General features: G+C 54.3%; 1 protein-coding gene and 1 long non-coding RNA gene across 2 annotated transcripts; one reads left to right on the top strand and one right to left on the bottom strand.

The window, feature by feature from the left end:
- Positions 1-553: 553 nt before the first annotated feature.
- Positions 554-7,145, bottom strand: FNDC11 (fibronectin type III domain containing 11). The gene is given in 3 exon segments (XM_075900933.1): positions 554-1,610; positions 7,041-7,124; positions 7,127-7,145. Coding segments are annotated over 3 exon segments (1,053 nt in total). The 3' UTR covers positions 554-660.
- LOC142818829 (uncharacterized) lies at positions 7,026-9,855 on the top strand. The gene is made up of 3 exons (XR_012896468.1): positions 7,026-7,146; positions 9,238-9,405; positions 9,595-9,855. It is a non-coding gene; the product is annotated as an uncharacterized LOC142818829 (long non-coding RNA).
- Positions 9,856-14,874: the final 5,019 nt, after the last annotated feature.

Raw genomic sequence — 14,874 nt, 5'->3', positions numbered from 1 at the left:
CAGAGGATGATCTTGTGGGATTTTGCTCTTTCCTGCTTTAAGTCAAGAAAGGATCTTTCCCTGCACTGTAAAGCATCCCTAGAGGGTGGAAAATAAGAGGGCAGAGGCTGGTGAGAGGAACCTGGGAATGGAAACTGGACCGTGATGAAGGAGGTTGGGGACTGGGATTTGGGTGAGAGTGTGTGCATAAAGGGAGTACTATGGGCAGTGAGGAAGAAACACAAGCAGTGAGAGAAAGAGCAATGAGAAGAGAGGTTGCACTAGAAGAAGTGCTGGGTCAGCTGTTTTTTTGTAGAAAGCCACTTGGACAGTGGATAACCTGTGTCTAAATTTTGTTTTGTGTCTGACACAATGTGGTGATCTTTTACTCACTGCTATAGTCTCCCTAGCCTACTCCCTTGGATGGGCAGGTGGCCTTTAATGGCAATAGATGGTGTAAGACTGGGGGGTAGTAGGGTCCTGGTGAATACACGAATGGGTTGCTGTCTCTTAAACTGTAGTGTCTTCAGCCCGGAAGATCGATATGAGGCACTTTATAAAATTACAATTTGAGACAGAACAAGTTCCATTTTATGTAAAAAAACCTTTAAAAATACATTTTGAAAATTTTACTTTTTTGAATGGATAAAATTAGAAAATTCTCATCTGCGGTCTCATCCGTCAGGGTTCGCCCACGGGGCTCTCCATGTCTTCGTCAAGGTGAGGTTTTGTCTTCAATGTGATGGAATCGCGCCACTGTTCATAGACAAGCGTGTAAGTCTCTGCCCTTTTAACCGCGAATCTGTACGATCTGTCGGACAGCAGGTTCCGGATTTCACAGGTGTTGGACGTGACCGGCATGATTCCGCTCTGCATCCTTTCTTGCTGAGTTCGGGGCTCCAGGAGCTTAAACCTGAGCTCGTACTGCTCAGGTTGGGACTGTGGACTTGTGAAAAACCACCTGAGGCTCACCCAGTCCTCGTGTGCCACGGATTCCTTTCGGTCGAACATCACTGGCATCTTGGTGCTCAGAACCAGCCTAATATGTGGGATTTTGGTAGCCCCGACATCCGACACCAGACGGTGCTTCACATGCAGCTTTCCCGGCACTAGCATGGCGAGGAAATTATCCATCTGCTCAGACAGATTCGACAACTTTTGCTTGACCAAATCCCACCTGGCGAGGAACGTTACCATGTCGTAGGTCTCCAGGAAGTGGACCAGCTCCTCCCGCCCTTGTTCCAGTTGCTCTAACAGGTCAGTTAAGAGCAACAGCTGGATTTTGGTTTGGACTGTTCCCACCTTCTTCATCCTCTGGAATCGCCAGGGGTCAATCAGCTGGAACATGGTGGTGGGAAGCATGAGGTGGTTCTGGTCTCCCAGGGCCAGATGCTTGGGCAGGATTTCAATGTAATAAGAGCACTTTTTCAGGAGCTCGATTCGCTTATGGTGGCGTTTCAGCAGGTGGAGGTTCAAGTCAGAGTGGAGGAACTCCAGCACGATGCTCTTCCTCTCCATGTACATCTTCCAGGTTTCATTCTCCTGGTCCTCCTCTTCGTTGTACAAGATACTCTGCAGATTGTTCTCGATCTCATTCAAATACACATCCATGGTCCCAAAACTCATGGTTGCTGTGCAGGAAAGCAACAATAACACTTTAAGAATCCAAGGAAAAGCAGCCCGTATGGAGTGTACCACGGTGGTGACTGCTGTTGCCTTTATACTCCTTTAACATTCATTATACATTATTTTTAGAAATTAGAGATGGGATAAGAACTGTGAGACTCAGCCTCCCTCCCAATGCACAAATGTTTGAATGCTTTGTCTAGTCTGGCCCTAAATATCCCAAGTGACTGGGCTCCTCCTATTTCCCTTGAGAGACTGTACCGTCATTTAATAGTTAAAAACATCAGAATGGCCCTACTAGGCCAAACCAATGGTCTGTCTAGCCTGGGATCCTGTCTTCCAACAGTGGCCAATGCCAGGTGCTTTAGGAGAGTAAACAGAACAGGACAATTATCAAATGATCCATCCAATTGGCCACTCTTAGCTCCCAGCAATCAGAAACTGGGGACGTTCAGAGCACGGGGTTGTGTCCTTGCCCTTCTCTAAAAGCTGTTGATAGACCTACCTTCATGAACTTAACTAATTCGTTTATTTTTTAATCTCACTCTAGTTTTGCCCTTCACAACGTCCTCTGGCAAAGCGTTCTACCGGGTGACTGTGTGTTGTATGAAAAAACAGCTTTTTCCTCATTCTTGCTGGTCATTCACACTTCTCATAGCGGAAGAAATTTCCATCCTTCCCTTAATTTGCTTAGCCAAACTATACGTGCATACGGGTCTCAGGTTTTTCTTGGCGGCAGCTGCAGGGCATTTGCTTCAAATCAGCTTGACAGCTGCTCTTTTAAAACCCCTCCAATCTATCAATCTCTCTCTGGGACTCTAGAGGTCCGAACTGAATGTGACAGTCCCAGTATGAGCTCAATAGAGTTGTAAAAAGAGGAGCTATCACCTGTCCTTTCTGTTTGACAGCCTGCAACCTATTGAAAATCAATGTTTGCAATGACAAATCCTTCTCTCTTCCCCCTTTTGTTGAATTTGCATTATAATGGCCCAGAATGAATGATATTTGTTGTCATGTGGTGAAACATGTAAACATTTCCCTGTAACAACATGACCTAAAACACGGGAAAAATAAATGTGAATGAAGTAATGGTTAATCCGGTCAGAGATGTGACCATGGAAACTACCTTTTCTAACTCCACGTCTGCTCCGTCTCCTTTGCTGGATCTGTTTCCTACACTGACCAAGGCGAGGTTGCTATTTGACACTGCTGCTTCCCAGCCAATGGTCCCATGGAAGACCTGCCTGCATTATACTTGAGTTGAGGTATCTATGGCTTAGGTATCAAAAACAGAATGGTCGGCTAAATTCCGGTTCTTGAATCTTCTCTGAGCGTGATAATGACTGAACCAGAATGCAGCTTGTTTTGTGTGCCAGGTTGATGTTCATATTTAGACTTGAAAACTGAACACCGGGGATACGGAAGAAAAAGAAAATGTTCAATATCAAAATGTTGCTTTGCTAGCTCTAGCTACACGTCAATCCTACAAAGCAGGTGCTAGTGATACAAACTGAGAACAGTGCTCAGGGACTCATCTGACAGCCATGCCATTATAAAGTATTTACAGCGCATAATGCTGATATTTTATTCTTCCTCCTCACATGTTTTCTGACAAGACTGCGTTACCTAGTGGGTAGAACAGAAGCAATCTGTGGCCCATTATCCCCATTTATATAATGTGACTGGTAATACTTAACTTCCTCCTGGGACATTATATTATGAGGTATAATTACATTTGTAACGTGCTTTCAGATCTCTGGATTAAAAGAGCAAAAGTGTGACTTATTTCTCAGGGTGAGTGAGGTAATGCCTTTTATTGGACCGGCTTCCAGGGGTGAGAGAGAAAATGTTGAGCTTTCAGGGTGTACCTTTCCCAGGCCTAAAGAAGAGCTGTGTGTAGAAAGAAAGCTTGTCTTTGGCACTGACAGCTTGGTCCAAGAAAAGATGCTGCCTCCTTCATCTCGTCTCTCTGATACCAAAATGGCTACAACACTGTGTACACTTATTTCCTTCATTCCCAGGGATGCCTTTTCAAGGATATTGTCAATTCAAACATTGTGAATTTTTTTAAACTTTATTATTCCCACCAGAATAATGCAGGAAAACAATGGAAATTGAAATAATTGACACACAGGCACCACTGTATGAAATGTACTATAGAGCTAGCAGCTTATCAAGTCATAGCAAAGACTGGTCCTGTGACATATTAGGGGAACGTCTACACAGCAACATTATTTCAAAATAACTTAGTCCGCGTCTACACAGCTGGCTGTTATTTCGACATAATGTTGAAATACTGTCAAGCTGGAGGACTTCTTACTCCCACTCCTCTAACCCTCATTGTATGAGGAGTAAGGGAAGTCGGAGGGAGAGTGCTCTATTTCGAAATGGGTCTGGCCCACGAAAGCTCATCATCTAATAAACCATCTTGTTAGTCTTTAAAGTGCTACATTGTCCTGCATTTTGCTTCAGCTACCCCAGACTAACATGGCTACATCTCTACCACTATTCTATTTCGAAATAAGTGCTGTGTAGAGGCTCCCAATTTCAAAATAAGCTATGCAATTGACGTAGCTCAATTTACGTGGCCTATTTCGAGTTAAGCCCTGCTGTGCAGATGCACCCTTAAAGAGCTAACATTTATTTAGGTGCAAGTATTTGTGAGTTGGACTACCACTTTGTCCACTGCGTAAGCCCACGAAAGCTTCTGCCCAGATAAATGTTAGTCTTTAAGGTACCCTAAGACTCCTCGTTTTCACTAAAACGGACTAACAGGGCTACCCGTCTGAAACTTACTGGCTTACGTGGCCCATCAGGGTTCTATGTATGGCTCATAAGACGTTTTGTTTTCTGTTGCCCAGACGCAGAGGGGCCACATTCTGTTGGTTTCTGTCCATGTAGGCTTTCTTGCTACTGGTATCACTAAAGGGACACATGCGTTCAGCAAGAGCACGTGCCGTGAGGTGTGGGCTGATTGTACACAAAGCTGACCGTGGGAGCCATGTGCTCCCTCAGCAGCCAATCAAAGTGCTGCGATGGTCCATGGGCCCAACCCACCAGTTCTAGGGACGCCAGCGCACTGAGCAAAGCCACCCGATCCCGGGGGTCTGCCTTGCTTACAGCAATCGTGTGGCCCCACTGTGATGGAGGACCACTCAAGTGGCCCGCCCTCTAGCGGAGGCTGCTCATTGCTGTTTCAGAGGATGGAAAACCAAGCTTTTGCAAAGCTAAATCAAAGCGGAATGGAATGATTGCTGCGTGCCATTGGACCAGAGAGGCTTTTCAAGCAGCTGCAGGGCTCGATGGAGGTGTGGGGACCTAGAGGCATGCAGTAATAGCAGGAATTGGGGCCTAAAAGTGAAACCAGGGCGATGCCGAAAGTGGCAACAGGCTGCAGTTGCCAGTGGAAGTGGCTTTTGCTTTGTTCGGGGAGCCCAAGGAAGAGGCAGCGGGATGAGGGAGACGTGAATTCAGACGGCAACAGGGCGCTCAGCTTTCGTCAGGGAGGGTGATGTCGTTTGTTGGGAGTGAGGCTGAGGAAGCTGAGGAACCTGGGGCCGTTCCAGCCAGCAGCCCTGACTGGGGGCCTAGCGGGAGGCTGGTGCTGGCCATAGGGGGGACAGGCTCCAGTAGCGCTGAACTGCCTCTGCTTTTGTGTCTTCTGCTTTACCCCAGAAAGTGGAAATTGTTCCTTTATGGGTAGGACAGAGCAGAGCCCAGCCTGACTGTCACGGGGGGCCAGCCACCTGGACAAGGAGGGGTGCCTCTGGCAAGCCAGGGCCAGCGGCTGCTCCAGCTGGAGGGGAGACCACAGGCAATAAGGTTATCTGGGGTTTGCCCCCCACCAGCTGGGGAGAGCCAGGCCTGTTGAGCTTTCACCCTCTGTGCTCAGAGAAGGGACCCCCCCCTCACTGTTTGAGGGCTCCCTTTAGCCTTTGTGCTGGCTTCTGGGAGGGGGGGGGCTATCAGTTCCAGTCTCTCTGCCCCACACCTGCGGAGCCCTTCCCCCTCCCTGCCCCTCCCCACAAACTCCCCCTTTCCTGTTCTCTCCCCTCTCCTTGCCCCTCCCTGGGGATTCCCCCCTTGCTGCCCTCCCCCCTCTCATTACCCCTCCCTGGGGATTCCCCCCCTTGCTGCCCTCCCCCCTCTCATTATCTCTCCCTGGGGATTCCCCCCTTGCTGCCCTCCCCCCTCTCATTACCCCTCCCTGGGGATTCCCCCCCTTGCTGCCTTCCCCCCTCTCTTTACCTCTCCCTGGGGATTCCCCCCTTGTTGCCCTCCCCCCCTCTCTTTACCTCTCCCTGGGGATTCCCCCCCTTGCTGCCCTCCCCCCTCTCATTACCTCTCCCTGGGGATTTCCCCCTTGCTGCCCTCCCCCCCTCTCATTATCTCTCCCTGGGGATTTCCCCCTTGCTGCCCTCCCCCCCTCTCATTACCTCTCCCTGGGGATTCCCCCCTTGCTGCCCTCCCCCCTCTCATTATCTCTCCCTGGGGATTCCCCCCTTGCTGCCCTCCCCCCCTCTCTTTACCTCTCCCTGGGGATTCCCCCCTTGCTGCCCTCCCCCCCTCTCTTTACCTCTCCCTGGGGATTCCCCCCTTGCTGCCCTCCCCCCTCTCATTACCCCTCCCTGGGGATTCCCCCCTTGCTGCCCTCCCCCCCTCTCATTACCTCTCCCTGGGGATTCCCCCCCTTGCTGCCCTCCCCCCCTCTCATTACCTCTCCCTGGGGATTCCCCCCCTTGCTGCCCTCCCCCCCTCTCTTTACCTCTCCCTGAGGATTCCCCCCTTGCTGCCCTCCCCCCCTCTCTTTACCTCTCCCTGGGGATTCCCCCCTTGCTGCCCTCCCCCCTCTCATTACCCCTCCCTGGGGATTCCCCCCTTGCTGCCCTCCCCCCTCTCTTTACCTCTCCCTGGGGATTCCCCCCTTGCTGCCCTCCCCCCCTCTCTTTACCTCTCCCTGGGGATTCCCCCCTTGCTGCCCTCCCCCCTCTCATTATCTCTCCCTGGGGATTCCCCCCTTGCTGCCCTCCCCCCTCTCATTACCCCTCCCTGGGGATTCCCCCCTTGCTGCCCTCCCCCCTCTCATTACCTCTCCCTGGGGATTCCCCCCTTGCTGCCCTCCCCCCTCTCATTACCTCTCCCTGGGGATTCCCCCCTTGCTGCCCTCCCCCCTCTCATTACCTCTCCCTGGGGATTCCCCCCTTGCTGCCCTCCCCCCTCTCATTACCTCTCCCTGGGGATTCCCCCCTTGCTGCACCATCTCTCGAGGGGTCCCCCCCTCTATGCCCCTCCCCACAGACTCCTCTCTTCCTGCCCCTCTCCGGGGGTCCCCCTTGCTGCACTCTCCCCCCTCTGCACCACTCCCCGAGCGGGTCCGCCCCGCCCCGCCCCCGGGGTCCCGCCCGGCCGGCAGCCGCGGGGGGAGGGGCCCTGACCTGAGGCCGAGCCGGGCGGCGTGTCCCGGGGCAGCTCGCGGCGCCCCGCGCTGAGCCGGGCTGGCCTGGCGCGGGCGGGGCCGGGCAGCTGCCATGGGAACCCATTGTGCGTGCGCCCCCCGCCCCGGGTTCTGGAGCCGCCCGCGGGGGGAGGTGGGGCGGGTCCGCGGGGGGGGGGGGGTTAGTGCGGGCGGGAGAGGCACAGGGAGGGCTGGGGGGTGGGCGAGGCAGAGGTGGGGGATGGGTTGGTGGGGGAGTGGGCGAGGAAGAAGTGGGGGATGGGTTGGTGGGGGAGTGGGGGGTGGGCGAGGCAGAGGTGGGGGATGGGTTGGTGGGGAGTGGGGAGTGGGGGGTGGGCGAGGCAGAGGTGGGGGATGGGTTGGTGGGGAGTGGGGAGTGGGGGGTGGGCGAGGCAGAGGTGGGGGATGGGTTGGTGGGGGTGGGGGGTGGGCGGGGCAGAGGTGGGGGATGGGTTGGTGGGGAGTGGGGGGTGGGCGAGGCAGAGGTGGGGGATGGGTTGGTGGGGGTGGGGAGTGGGCGAGGCAGAGGTGGGGGATGGGTTGGTGGGGGGCTGGGGGTGGGCAAGGCAGAGGTGGGGGATGGGTTGGTGGGGGGTGGGCGAGGAAGAAGTGGGGGATGGGTTGGTGGGGGAGTGGGGGGGTGGGCGAGGCAGAGGTGGGGGATGGGTTGGTGGGGGGTGGGCGAGGAAGAAGTGGGGGATGGGTTGGTGGGGAAGTGGGGGGTGGGCGAGGCAGAGGTGGGGGATGGGTTGGTGGGGGTGGGCGAGGCAGAGGTGGGGGATGGGTTGGTGGGGGAGTGGGCGAGGAAGAAGTGGGGGATGGGTTGGTGGGGGAGTGGGGGGTGGGCGAGGCAGAGGTGGGGGATGGGTTGGTGGGGGTGGGGGGTGGGCGAGGCAGAGGTGGGGGATGGGTTGGTGGGGGTGGGGGGTGGGCGAGGCAGAGGTGGGGGATGGGTTGGTGGGGAGTGGGGGGTGGGCGAGGCAGAGGTGGGGGATGGGTTGGTGGGGGTGGGGAGTGGGCGAGGCAGAGGTGGGGGATGGGTTGGTGGGGGGCTGGGGGGTGGGCGAGGCAGAGGTGAGGGATGGGTTGGTGGGGGAGTGGGGAGTGGGCGAGGCAGAGGTGGGGGATGGGTTGGTGGGGGTGGGGGATGGGTTGGTGGGGAGTGGGTGAGGCAGAGGTGGGGGATGGGTTGGTGGGGGAGTGGGGAGTGGGCGAGGCAGAAGTGGGGGATGGGTTGGTGGGGGAGTGGGTGAGGCAGAGGTGGGGGATGGGTTGGTGGGGGAGTGGGGAGTGGGCGAGGCAGAGGTGGGGGATGGGTTGGTGGGGGTGGGGGATGGGTTGGTGGGGAGTGGGTGAGGCAGAGGTGGGGGATGGGTTGGTGGGGGAGTGGGGAGTGGGGGAGGCAGAGGTGGGGGATGGGTTAGTGGGGGTGGGGAGTGGGCGAGGCAGAGGTGGGGGATGGGTTGGTGGGGGAGTGGGGGGTGGGCGAGGCAGAGGTGGGGGATGGGTTGGTGGGGGTGGGGAGTGGGCGAGGCAGAAGTGGGGGATGGGTTGGTGGGGAGTGGGCGAGGCAGAGGTGGGGGATGGGTTGGTGGGGGGGTGGGGGGTGGGTGAGGCAAAGGTGATGGGGCAGGTGATTCGGGAACTGCAGGTGGGTGAGTGAGGGGCTTAAAAGTCGGTCCCCCCCCCTCCAGCACCGGTTCCATGGGGGGCAGAGGACAGCAGGGAAATGGCATGAGCAAGGATTGAAACAGTCCGGCTCACGCTGGTCCCACTGCTGCTCTTCTCCCTTTGCATGTACAAGAGCCGCCTGCAGCTCTTGTACATTTCGAAGGAAGAGGCACAGAGGGGAACCCGCACCAGTGGGGACTGCTTTGCTTCCTGCTGGTGGCTATTCTCTCTGCCTCTCTCCCTTTGAAATATACAAGAGCCCTGGGCAGCTCCTGTGCATTTCAGAAGGAGAGGCGCAGTGGAATAGCCAGCTCCGCTTCTATGCTTTTCCTGAAGGGTCCTACCCCCCTGCACTTCCTGCCTTATGATAAGATACAATCCTAGCTTCTGCATCGTTCCCGATTCCTGGAGCTGTCTGATTGGTGTATTCATGGCTGACGGGGTGAGTGAGTTTGCGTATGGGGATCAGAGCATGGCCCTTAACGTTTAGGTTCTGTGTGTGACAGCTGGAAGAATATAGCGACGTGGACAGAGACCTGCCCCAAAGGGAAATCAAAAGACCTGCTATGCAGCCAGAAGGGACAAGCGGCAAAGGCCTTCTGCTGGGATTGCTCTGCATCCACTCCTGGGAATTTCTGCAATTGGAACAGACTGGAGCCCTTATGAGCTCGCCGGTGAGTGCTGGTCTCTTAGGGTACGTCTACATCACGGGACAAAGTCGAAGTAAGCTGCACAACTCCAGCCACGTCAATTGCGTAGCTGAAGTCAAAGTAGCTTAATGCGACTTTTGGTGCTGCCCACACTGCAGGAAATCAAAGGGGGAACACTCTCCCTTTGACTTCCCTTACTCCTCGTGGAAACAGGACTCCTGGCATCCAACGAAGCACCCCTCTCCATTCAAATCGGCGTGTCTTCACTGGACCTGCAAATTCGAACCCTGAAGATCGACAGTGGCAGCTTCCCTTTTTCTCTGCAGTGTGGACAGTCCCTTAAAGTCCATGGGTTTGATTTACAGCAGTGTTTCCCAAATGGGGTTCCACGGAACCCTGGGGCTCCATGAGAAAATTCCGTTACAATAACATTTTATGGTTTAAAAAAAATAATATTTAAGCATTTATGAATTTGAGTAAAAACAATTTTCATTTGTGTTTTCCACAATAAGTGTCCCCGAGGAAAGCCAGCTTAGCCAGACAGTGGGGATGATGAGGTCACTACTCAGCGCTGATGTCCCTAGATGAGACTGTTATTAGGGGTTCCACAAAATTATTTCAAGTTTAAAAGGGTTCCGTGGCCAAGTAAACCTGGGAAACACTGATCTACGGCAATTAACTTTGTGGACTAAACAAGCTTTGGTGAGGCCTCAGGTGAAGGAGTCAAAGAACTCTGTCTGCTCTATTGCCTTTGCTCTATATTGCCTTTGTTCTTTTAGTTTGGAAAAAAGAAGATTAAGGGGGGACATGATAGCGGTTTTCAAATATCTAAAAGGGTGTCACAAGGAGGAAGGCGAAAATTTGTTCCTCTTGGTTTCTGAGGACAGGACAAAGAGTAATGGGCTTAAAGTGCAGCAGGGGAGGTTTAGATTGGACATTAGGAAAAAATTCCTAACTGTCAGGGTGGTCAAATATTGGAATAAATTGCCAAGGGAGGTGGTGGAATCTCCCTCTCTGGAGATATTTAAGAACAGGTTAGATAGACATCTGTCAGGGATGGTGTAGACGGAGCTTGGTCCTGCCTTGAGGGCGGGGGGCTGGACTCGATGACCTCTCGAGGTCCCTTCCAGTCCTATTATTCTATGATTCTATGATTCTATGATTCTATATTGGGGGTGGGGAACCTTTTTTAGGTCGGGGGCTGTTGACCCCCAGAAAAATCAGTCGCTTGGGACAGGAGCACACAAGTGAGAAAAAAAACATGCTCACTGACATGACCCACAACAGAAGGAGAAAGATCCTCCCCCGCACCAGAGCCTAGGAGAGCCCCGGCTAGTAATTTTGTGTGCTCCTGTCCCATGGTGGGTGGGCAGGGTTGGGGATGGGGGCACGGGCTCCATAATGCTGGGGGGAGCCCTGAGCCTTGGGGACAGGATCCAGGCAAGCAGTAGCCTTCCCAGAAATTGAAATTCGGGGGGGTGTCAGGGCCGATGAGGGGTGACACTGTGAGGATGACGGTGGGCTGTATGGCGCCATAGTTCACAAAACTGGGGAGGTGTTTGGGAAATTCAGGGGGGTATACACCCCCATGGGGGGGTATAGGGAAATCCCTGCAGGCAAGCCAAGGGCCAAATCCAGCCCCTGGGCCTTAGGTCCCCCACCCCATCTCTATATTGTCAGGCCAGAACTCAAGGGTGAAGGATAATTGTCGATATCCTTCTGCCACAAGAGGGCAGCAAAATTCCCTCCCCATCGGTGGAAAGCTGACTGATTGATGCTGTTTCCAACTTGGCCTTGCTGCAGCCTGTGTGCTATCCAACAGCCGCTGGGCAGGGTTTGCTGCACCGGAGAAGAAATGTGGGCGAGACGGTTTTTGCTGTTTAACTCAAAGCATCCATGTCAGCTCCCCAAAGTCCCCTCCCCCCTTCCCAGAGCAGCGCAGGACAAGCTAGAAGGTGAGTTTGGGAGGGTCCGGTCCAATGCAGAGAGAGACCCTCAGCCCCTTGATCTCGCTCATCGGCCGCCCTCTGCAGGGACATCTCTCGGTAGCCTCTAGAGCAGGGTTTCCCAAATGGTGTGCGTGGAAAGTAAGAGTTCAGCAAGAAAATTCCATTACAACAACATTTTGGCTGCGTCTAGACTGCTTTTGCGGAAAAACTTGCCAGGTCTCTACACTGGTGGCTTGAATTTCCGCAAGAACACTGCCGATCTCATGTAAGAAATCAGTGCTTCTTGTGGAAATACTATGCTGCTCCCGTTCGGGCAAAAGCCCTCTTACGCATATGCTTTTGCGCAAGAGGGCCAGTGTAGACAACGTGGTATTGTTTTGCGCAAAAAAGCCCCGATGGCGAAAATGGCGATCGGGGCTTTCTTGCGCAAAACTGCGTCTAGATTGGCACGGACACTTTTCCGCAAAAAGTGTTTTTGTGGAAAAGCATCCGTGCCAATCTAGACGCTCTTTTCCGCAAATGCTTTTAATGGAAAAACTTTTCAGTTAAAAGCATTTGCGGAAAATCATGCCAGTCTAGCTGTAGCCTTTATGAATTAAAATAATAATTCATATGTAAACATTTATGCATTTTATTGGAAACCTTTTTCATTTGTGTGTGCCACGATACGTGTCCCTGTGGAATGCCAGCTTAGCCAGAGTGGGGACGATGATGTTGCTACTCAGCATGGTGTGCGCAGTCAGTGCGCGATTGCCTGTTATATCCCCCCGTAAATCCCCGTACTGACTGTCAGGGAGCGTGGATCACGTGGGTGGACTGACTACGAATATACTAGCGCCGCGTCGGACAAAGTCTATTTTTTCAGCGCTGAATATAAGACTGTTATTAGGGGTTCTGCAAAATTCTTTCAAGTTTAAAAGGCTTCCATGGCCAAATAAAATTAGGAAACACGGCTCTAGACTCACCACACACATGCCGCTTCCCCTCCTTCCCCCCTTCCCCGGCGTTTGTCTCTGCTGCCACCCACCCTGCACTTTCCCAGCACTCGGTAAATCTTCTGTATCCATGACCTTCACCTGCCACCCACCACATCTCCGCTCCTCACACACCATGTATCACAGCTCTGAGCCGTGCTCTTTCCTCCTCCTGCGGCACAGTGACTCCCTCGCTCTGCTCTGGCGTTCCTCACCTTCAGCGTGCTGGCTAGCCTCAGCCAGTGAGGCAGGCCCCCAGCCAGCGGCTTTACAGAGGAACTCAGGCCCAGCAGGTTAACAGCCCGCTTTTCAGAGGGGCCGAGCTCCAGCAGCTCCCCCTGAGGCCAATGGGAATCTCATGGAGCAGCACCTAAGAACTCTGGCCCATAACTGCTTGCCCAGGATGTTACAAAGTGAGAATTTTCTGGATGTTTTTATGGCTGCACCTTGCCTCAGTTTCCCTCTGTACTTTGTGTTGCTGGGCAGTGGTGCAAAAGGGTTAGCTGGGACCAGCACAGTGTGGGCGTCACCTCGCTGACTGGGTCTTTAAGAAACTGGTTGAAACAGACCCAGGTCACCAAGGGAGAATCCGAGCTCCAGTGACTGGACAATAGACACTCCCCAGTGGGCGGGGTTGTGCACTCAGCGTGGCCCTGAGGATCGGGAGGTGACCGGCAGGGGACAAAGAGGAGGCTTCTGGAAGAAGCTGCTGCTTGACCTGGGGGCTGCCGGAGGAGACAGACCCTGAAATGGGTACAGCGTGCCAGGCCGATTGCTCTGGCGTGTGGTTTAACCTTCGCGCTTCCAGGCGAAACGGTGCATTTCCAGTGCTGGGTTCCCGTTGCCGAATGCGGCTCTGCGCAGTCTCACTGAATATCCTCCCTGGGGCGCTTTAGGGACGTGTGTTGAGGCCGTGTGTGGCTACCACGAGTCTCGGGGGGGCGAGAATGCTGAAAGGGTTTCTCCAGGGCCCTGGTTAACACCTGGGACCCAGCACCGATTTCGGGGATCTGGGGCACGCGGTGATGGCAGGGTCCAGCTTGGAATTGAGAAATTCCTGGCCCCTAGCCTTGTGCTCCATCCACTAGTCAGCCCGGCTCTCACGGTTGCAGAGCAAAGTGGTCGCATAGGGGGCCATCGAAACAGAGGAGCCCAGGGGGCCACGGCCAGCGCGTTTACTGGCCATAAGAGTGAGCAGTGGAGAGAGGGGGCAGAAAGGCGCGAGGGGGGGATGGTGTGAACGCCAGGACTTAGCAGGGTTCAAACAAGAGCTGGCTACATTCCTGGAGGTTAGGTCCATCGATGGCTGTTAGCCAGGCTGGGTAGGGATGGGGTCCCTGGCCTCTGTTTGCTGGGGCTGGGAATGGGCGACAGGAGAGGGGTCACGTGATGATTCCCTGTTTTGTTCACTCCCTCTGGGCACCTGGTGCTGGCACCTGCCCGCAGACAGGATACTGGGCTAGATGGACCTTTGGTCTGTCCCAGTCTGGCCATTGGGGCCTTAGTTGGTGCAGGAACAGGAAAAGAGACAGAATCACCAGGCAGGTGAAAGGGGTTGGCTGGGGTCTCCCCCTATCTGGGACTACTTCAGCCCCTCCTCTCCCCCTCCCCAGGGTCCCTTAGGAAGGGCGAAGCTTCCCCATTCATACAGGGACCCTGCTGGCTGTTCTCCTTCGTCGGGGACTGAGAGGAAGCTGCCCAGTTTGCTGCATTCCTCCCTCTGGCCGGGGAGTACTGGGGCAGACAAACCAGGACTTGCCCCACCCAGAGGACCTGACCCCCTCCCCCGGCTGTGCCCGCTGGAGCTGCAGTGGCCACGGAGAGGTGCGTCTCACCTGGCCCCAAGCTGCTGCCGTGAGAGAGGGCTGGAGGTGGGCTCTCTCCTTGGGGCAGCCTGATACTGACGCCCACCTCCCCAACCCCACCCCAACAAAGCCAGGACATTGTCATTGGATTTTCCAAAAAAACCCGATGAGTTGCATGAAGGATCCGAGCAAGGCCGGGTAAATCTTCTAGTGACGTGTCGCCACCAGGAGCATTAGAACATAAGAACGGCCGTACTGGGTCAGACCAAAGGTCCATCTAGCCCAGTATCCTGTCTGCCGACAGTGGCCAGCACCAGGTGCCCCAGAGAGGGTGGACCGAAGACAATGATCAAGCGATTTGTCTCCTGCCATCCCTCTCCAGCCTCTGACAGACAGAGGCCAAGGACACCATTTTATCCCCTGGCTAATAGCCTTTTATGGACCTAACCTCCATGAATTTATCCAGCTTCTCTTTAAACTCTATTATAGTCCTAGCCTTCACAGCCTCCTCTGGCAAGGAGTTCCACAGGTTGACAACAATTGCGCTACATTTCTGCTGAGATTGAGACCAAAGGCACCAGCTGGTTCTTCCACAGAGACTATCTACTAAGCTCTGGGGTTTGGCGAAGCTGCAGTATATGGCTATGTCTACACTGGCATGATTTTCCGGAAATGCTTTTAACGGAAAAGTTTTCCGTTAAAAGCATTTTCGGAAAAATTGCGTCTAGATTGGCAGGATGCTTTTCCGCAAAAGCACTTTTTGCG

This window comes from Pelodiscus sinensis, chromosome 18 (genome assembly GCF_049634645.1).
Source record: "Pelodiscus sinensis isolate JC-2024 chromosome 18, ASM4963464v1, whole genome shotgun sequence".
NCBI lineage: Eukaryota > Metazoa > Chordata > Testudines > Trionychidae > Pelodiscus > Pelodiscus sinensis.
The sequence above is the reverse complement of the archived record's forward strand: the minus strand, read 5'-3'. Positions and strand labels throughout refer to the sequence as shown.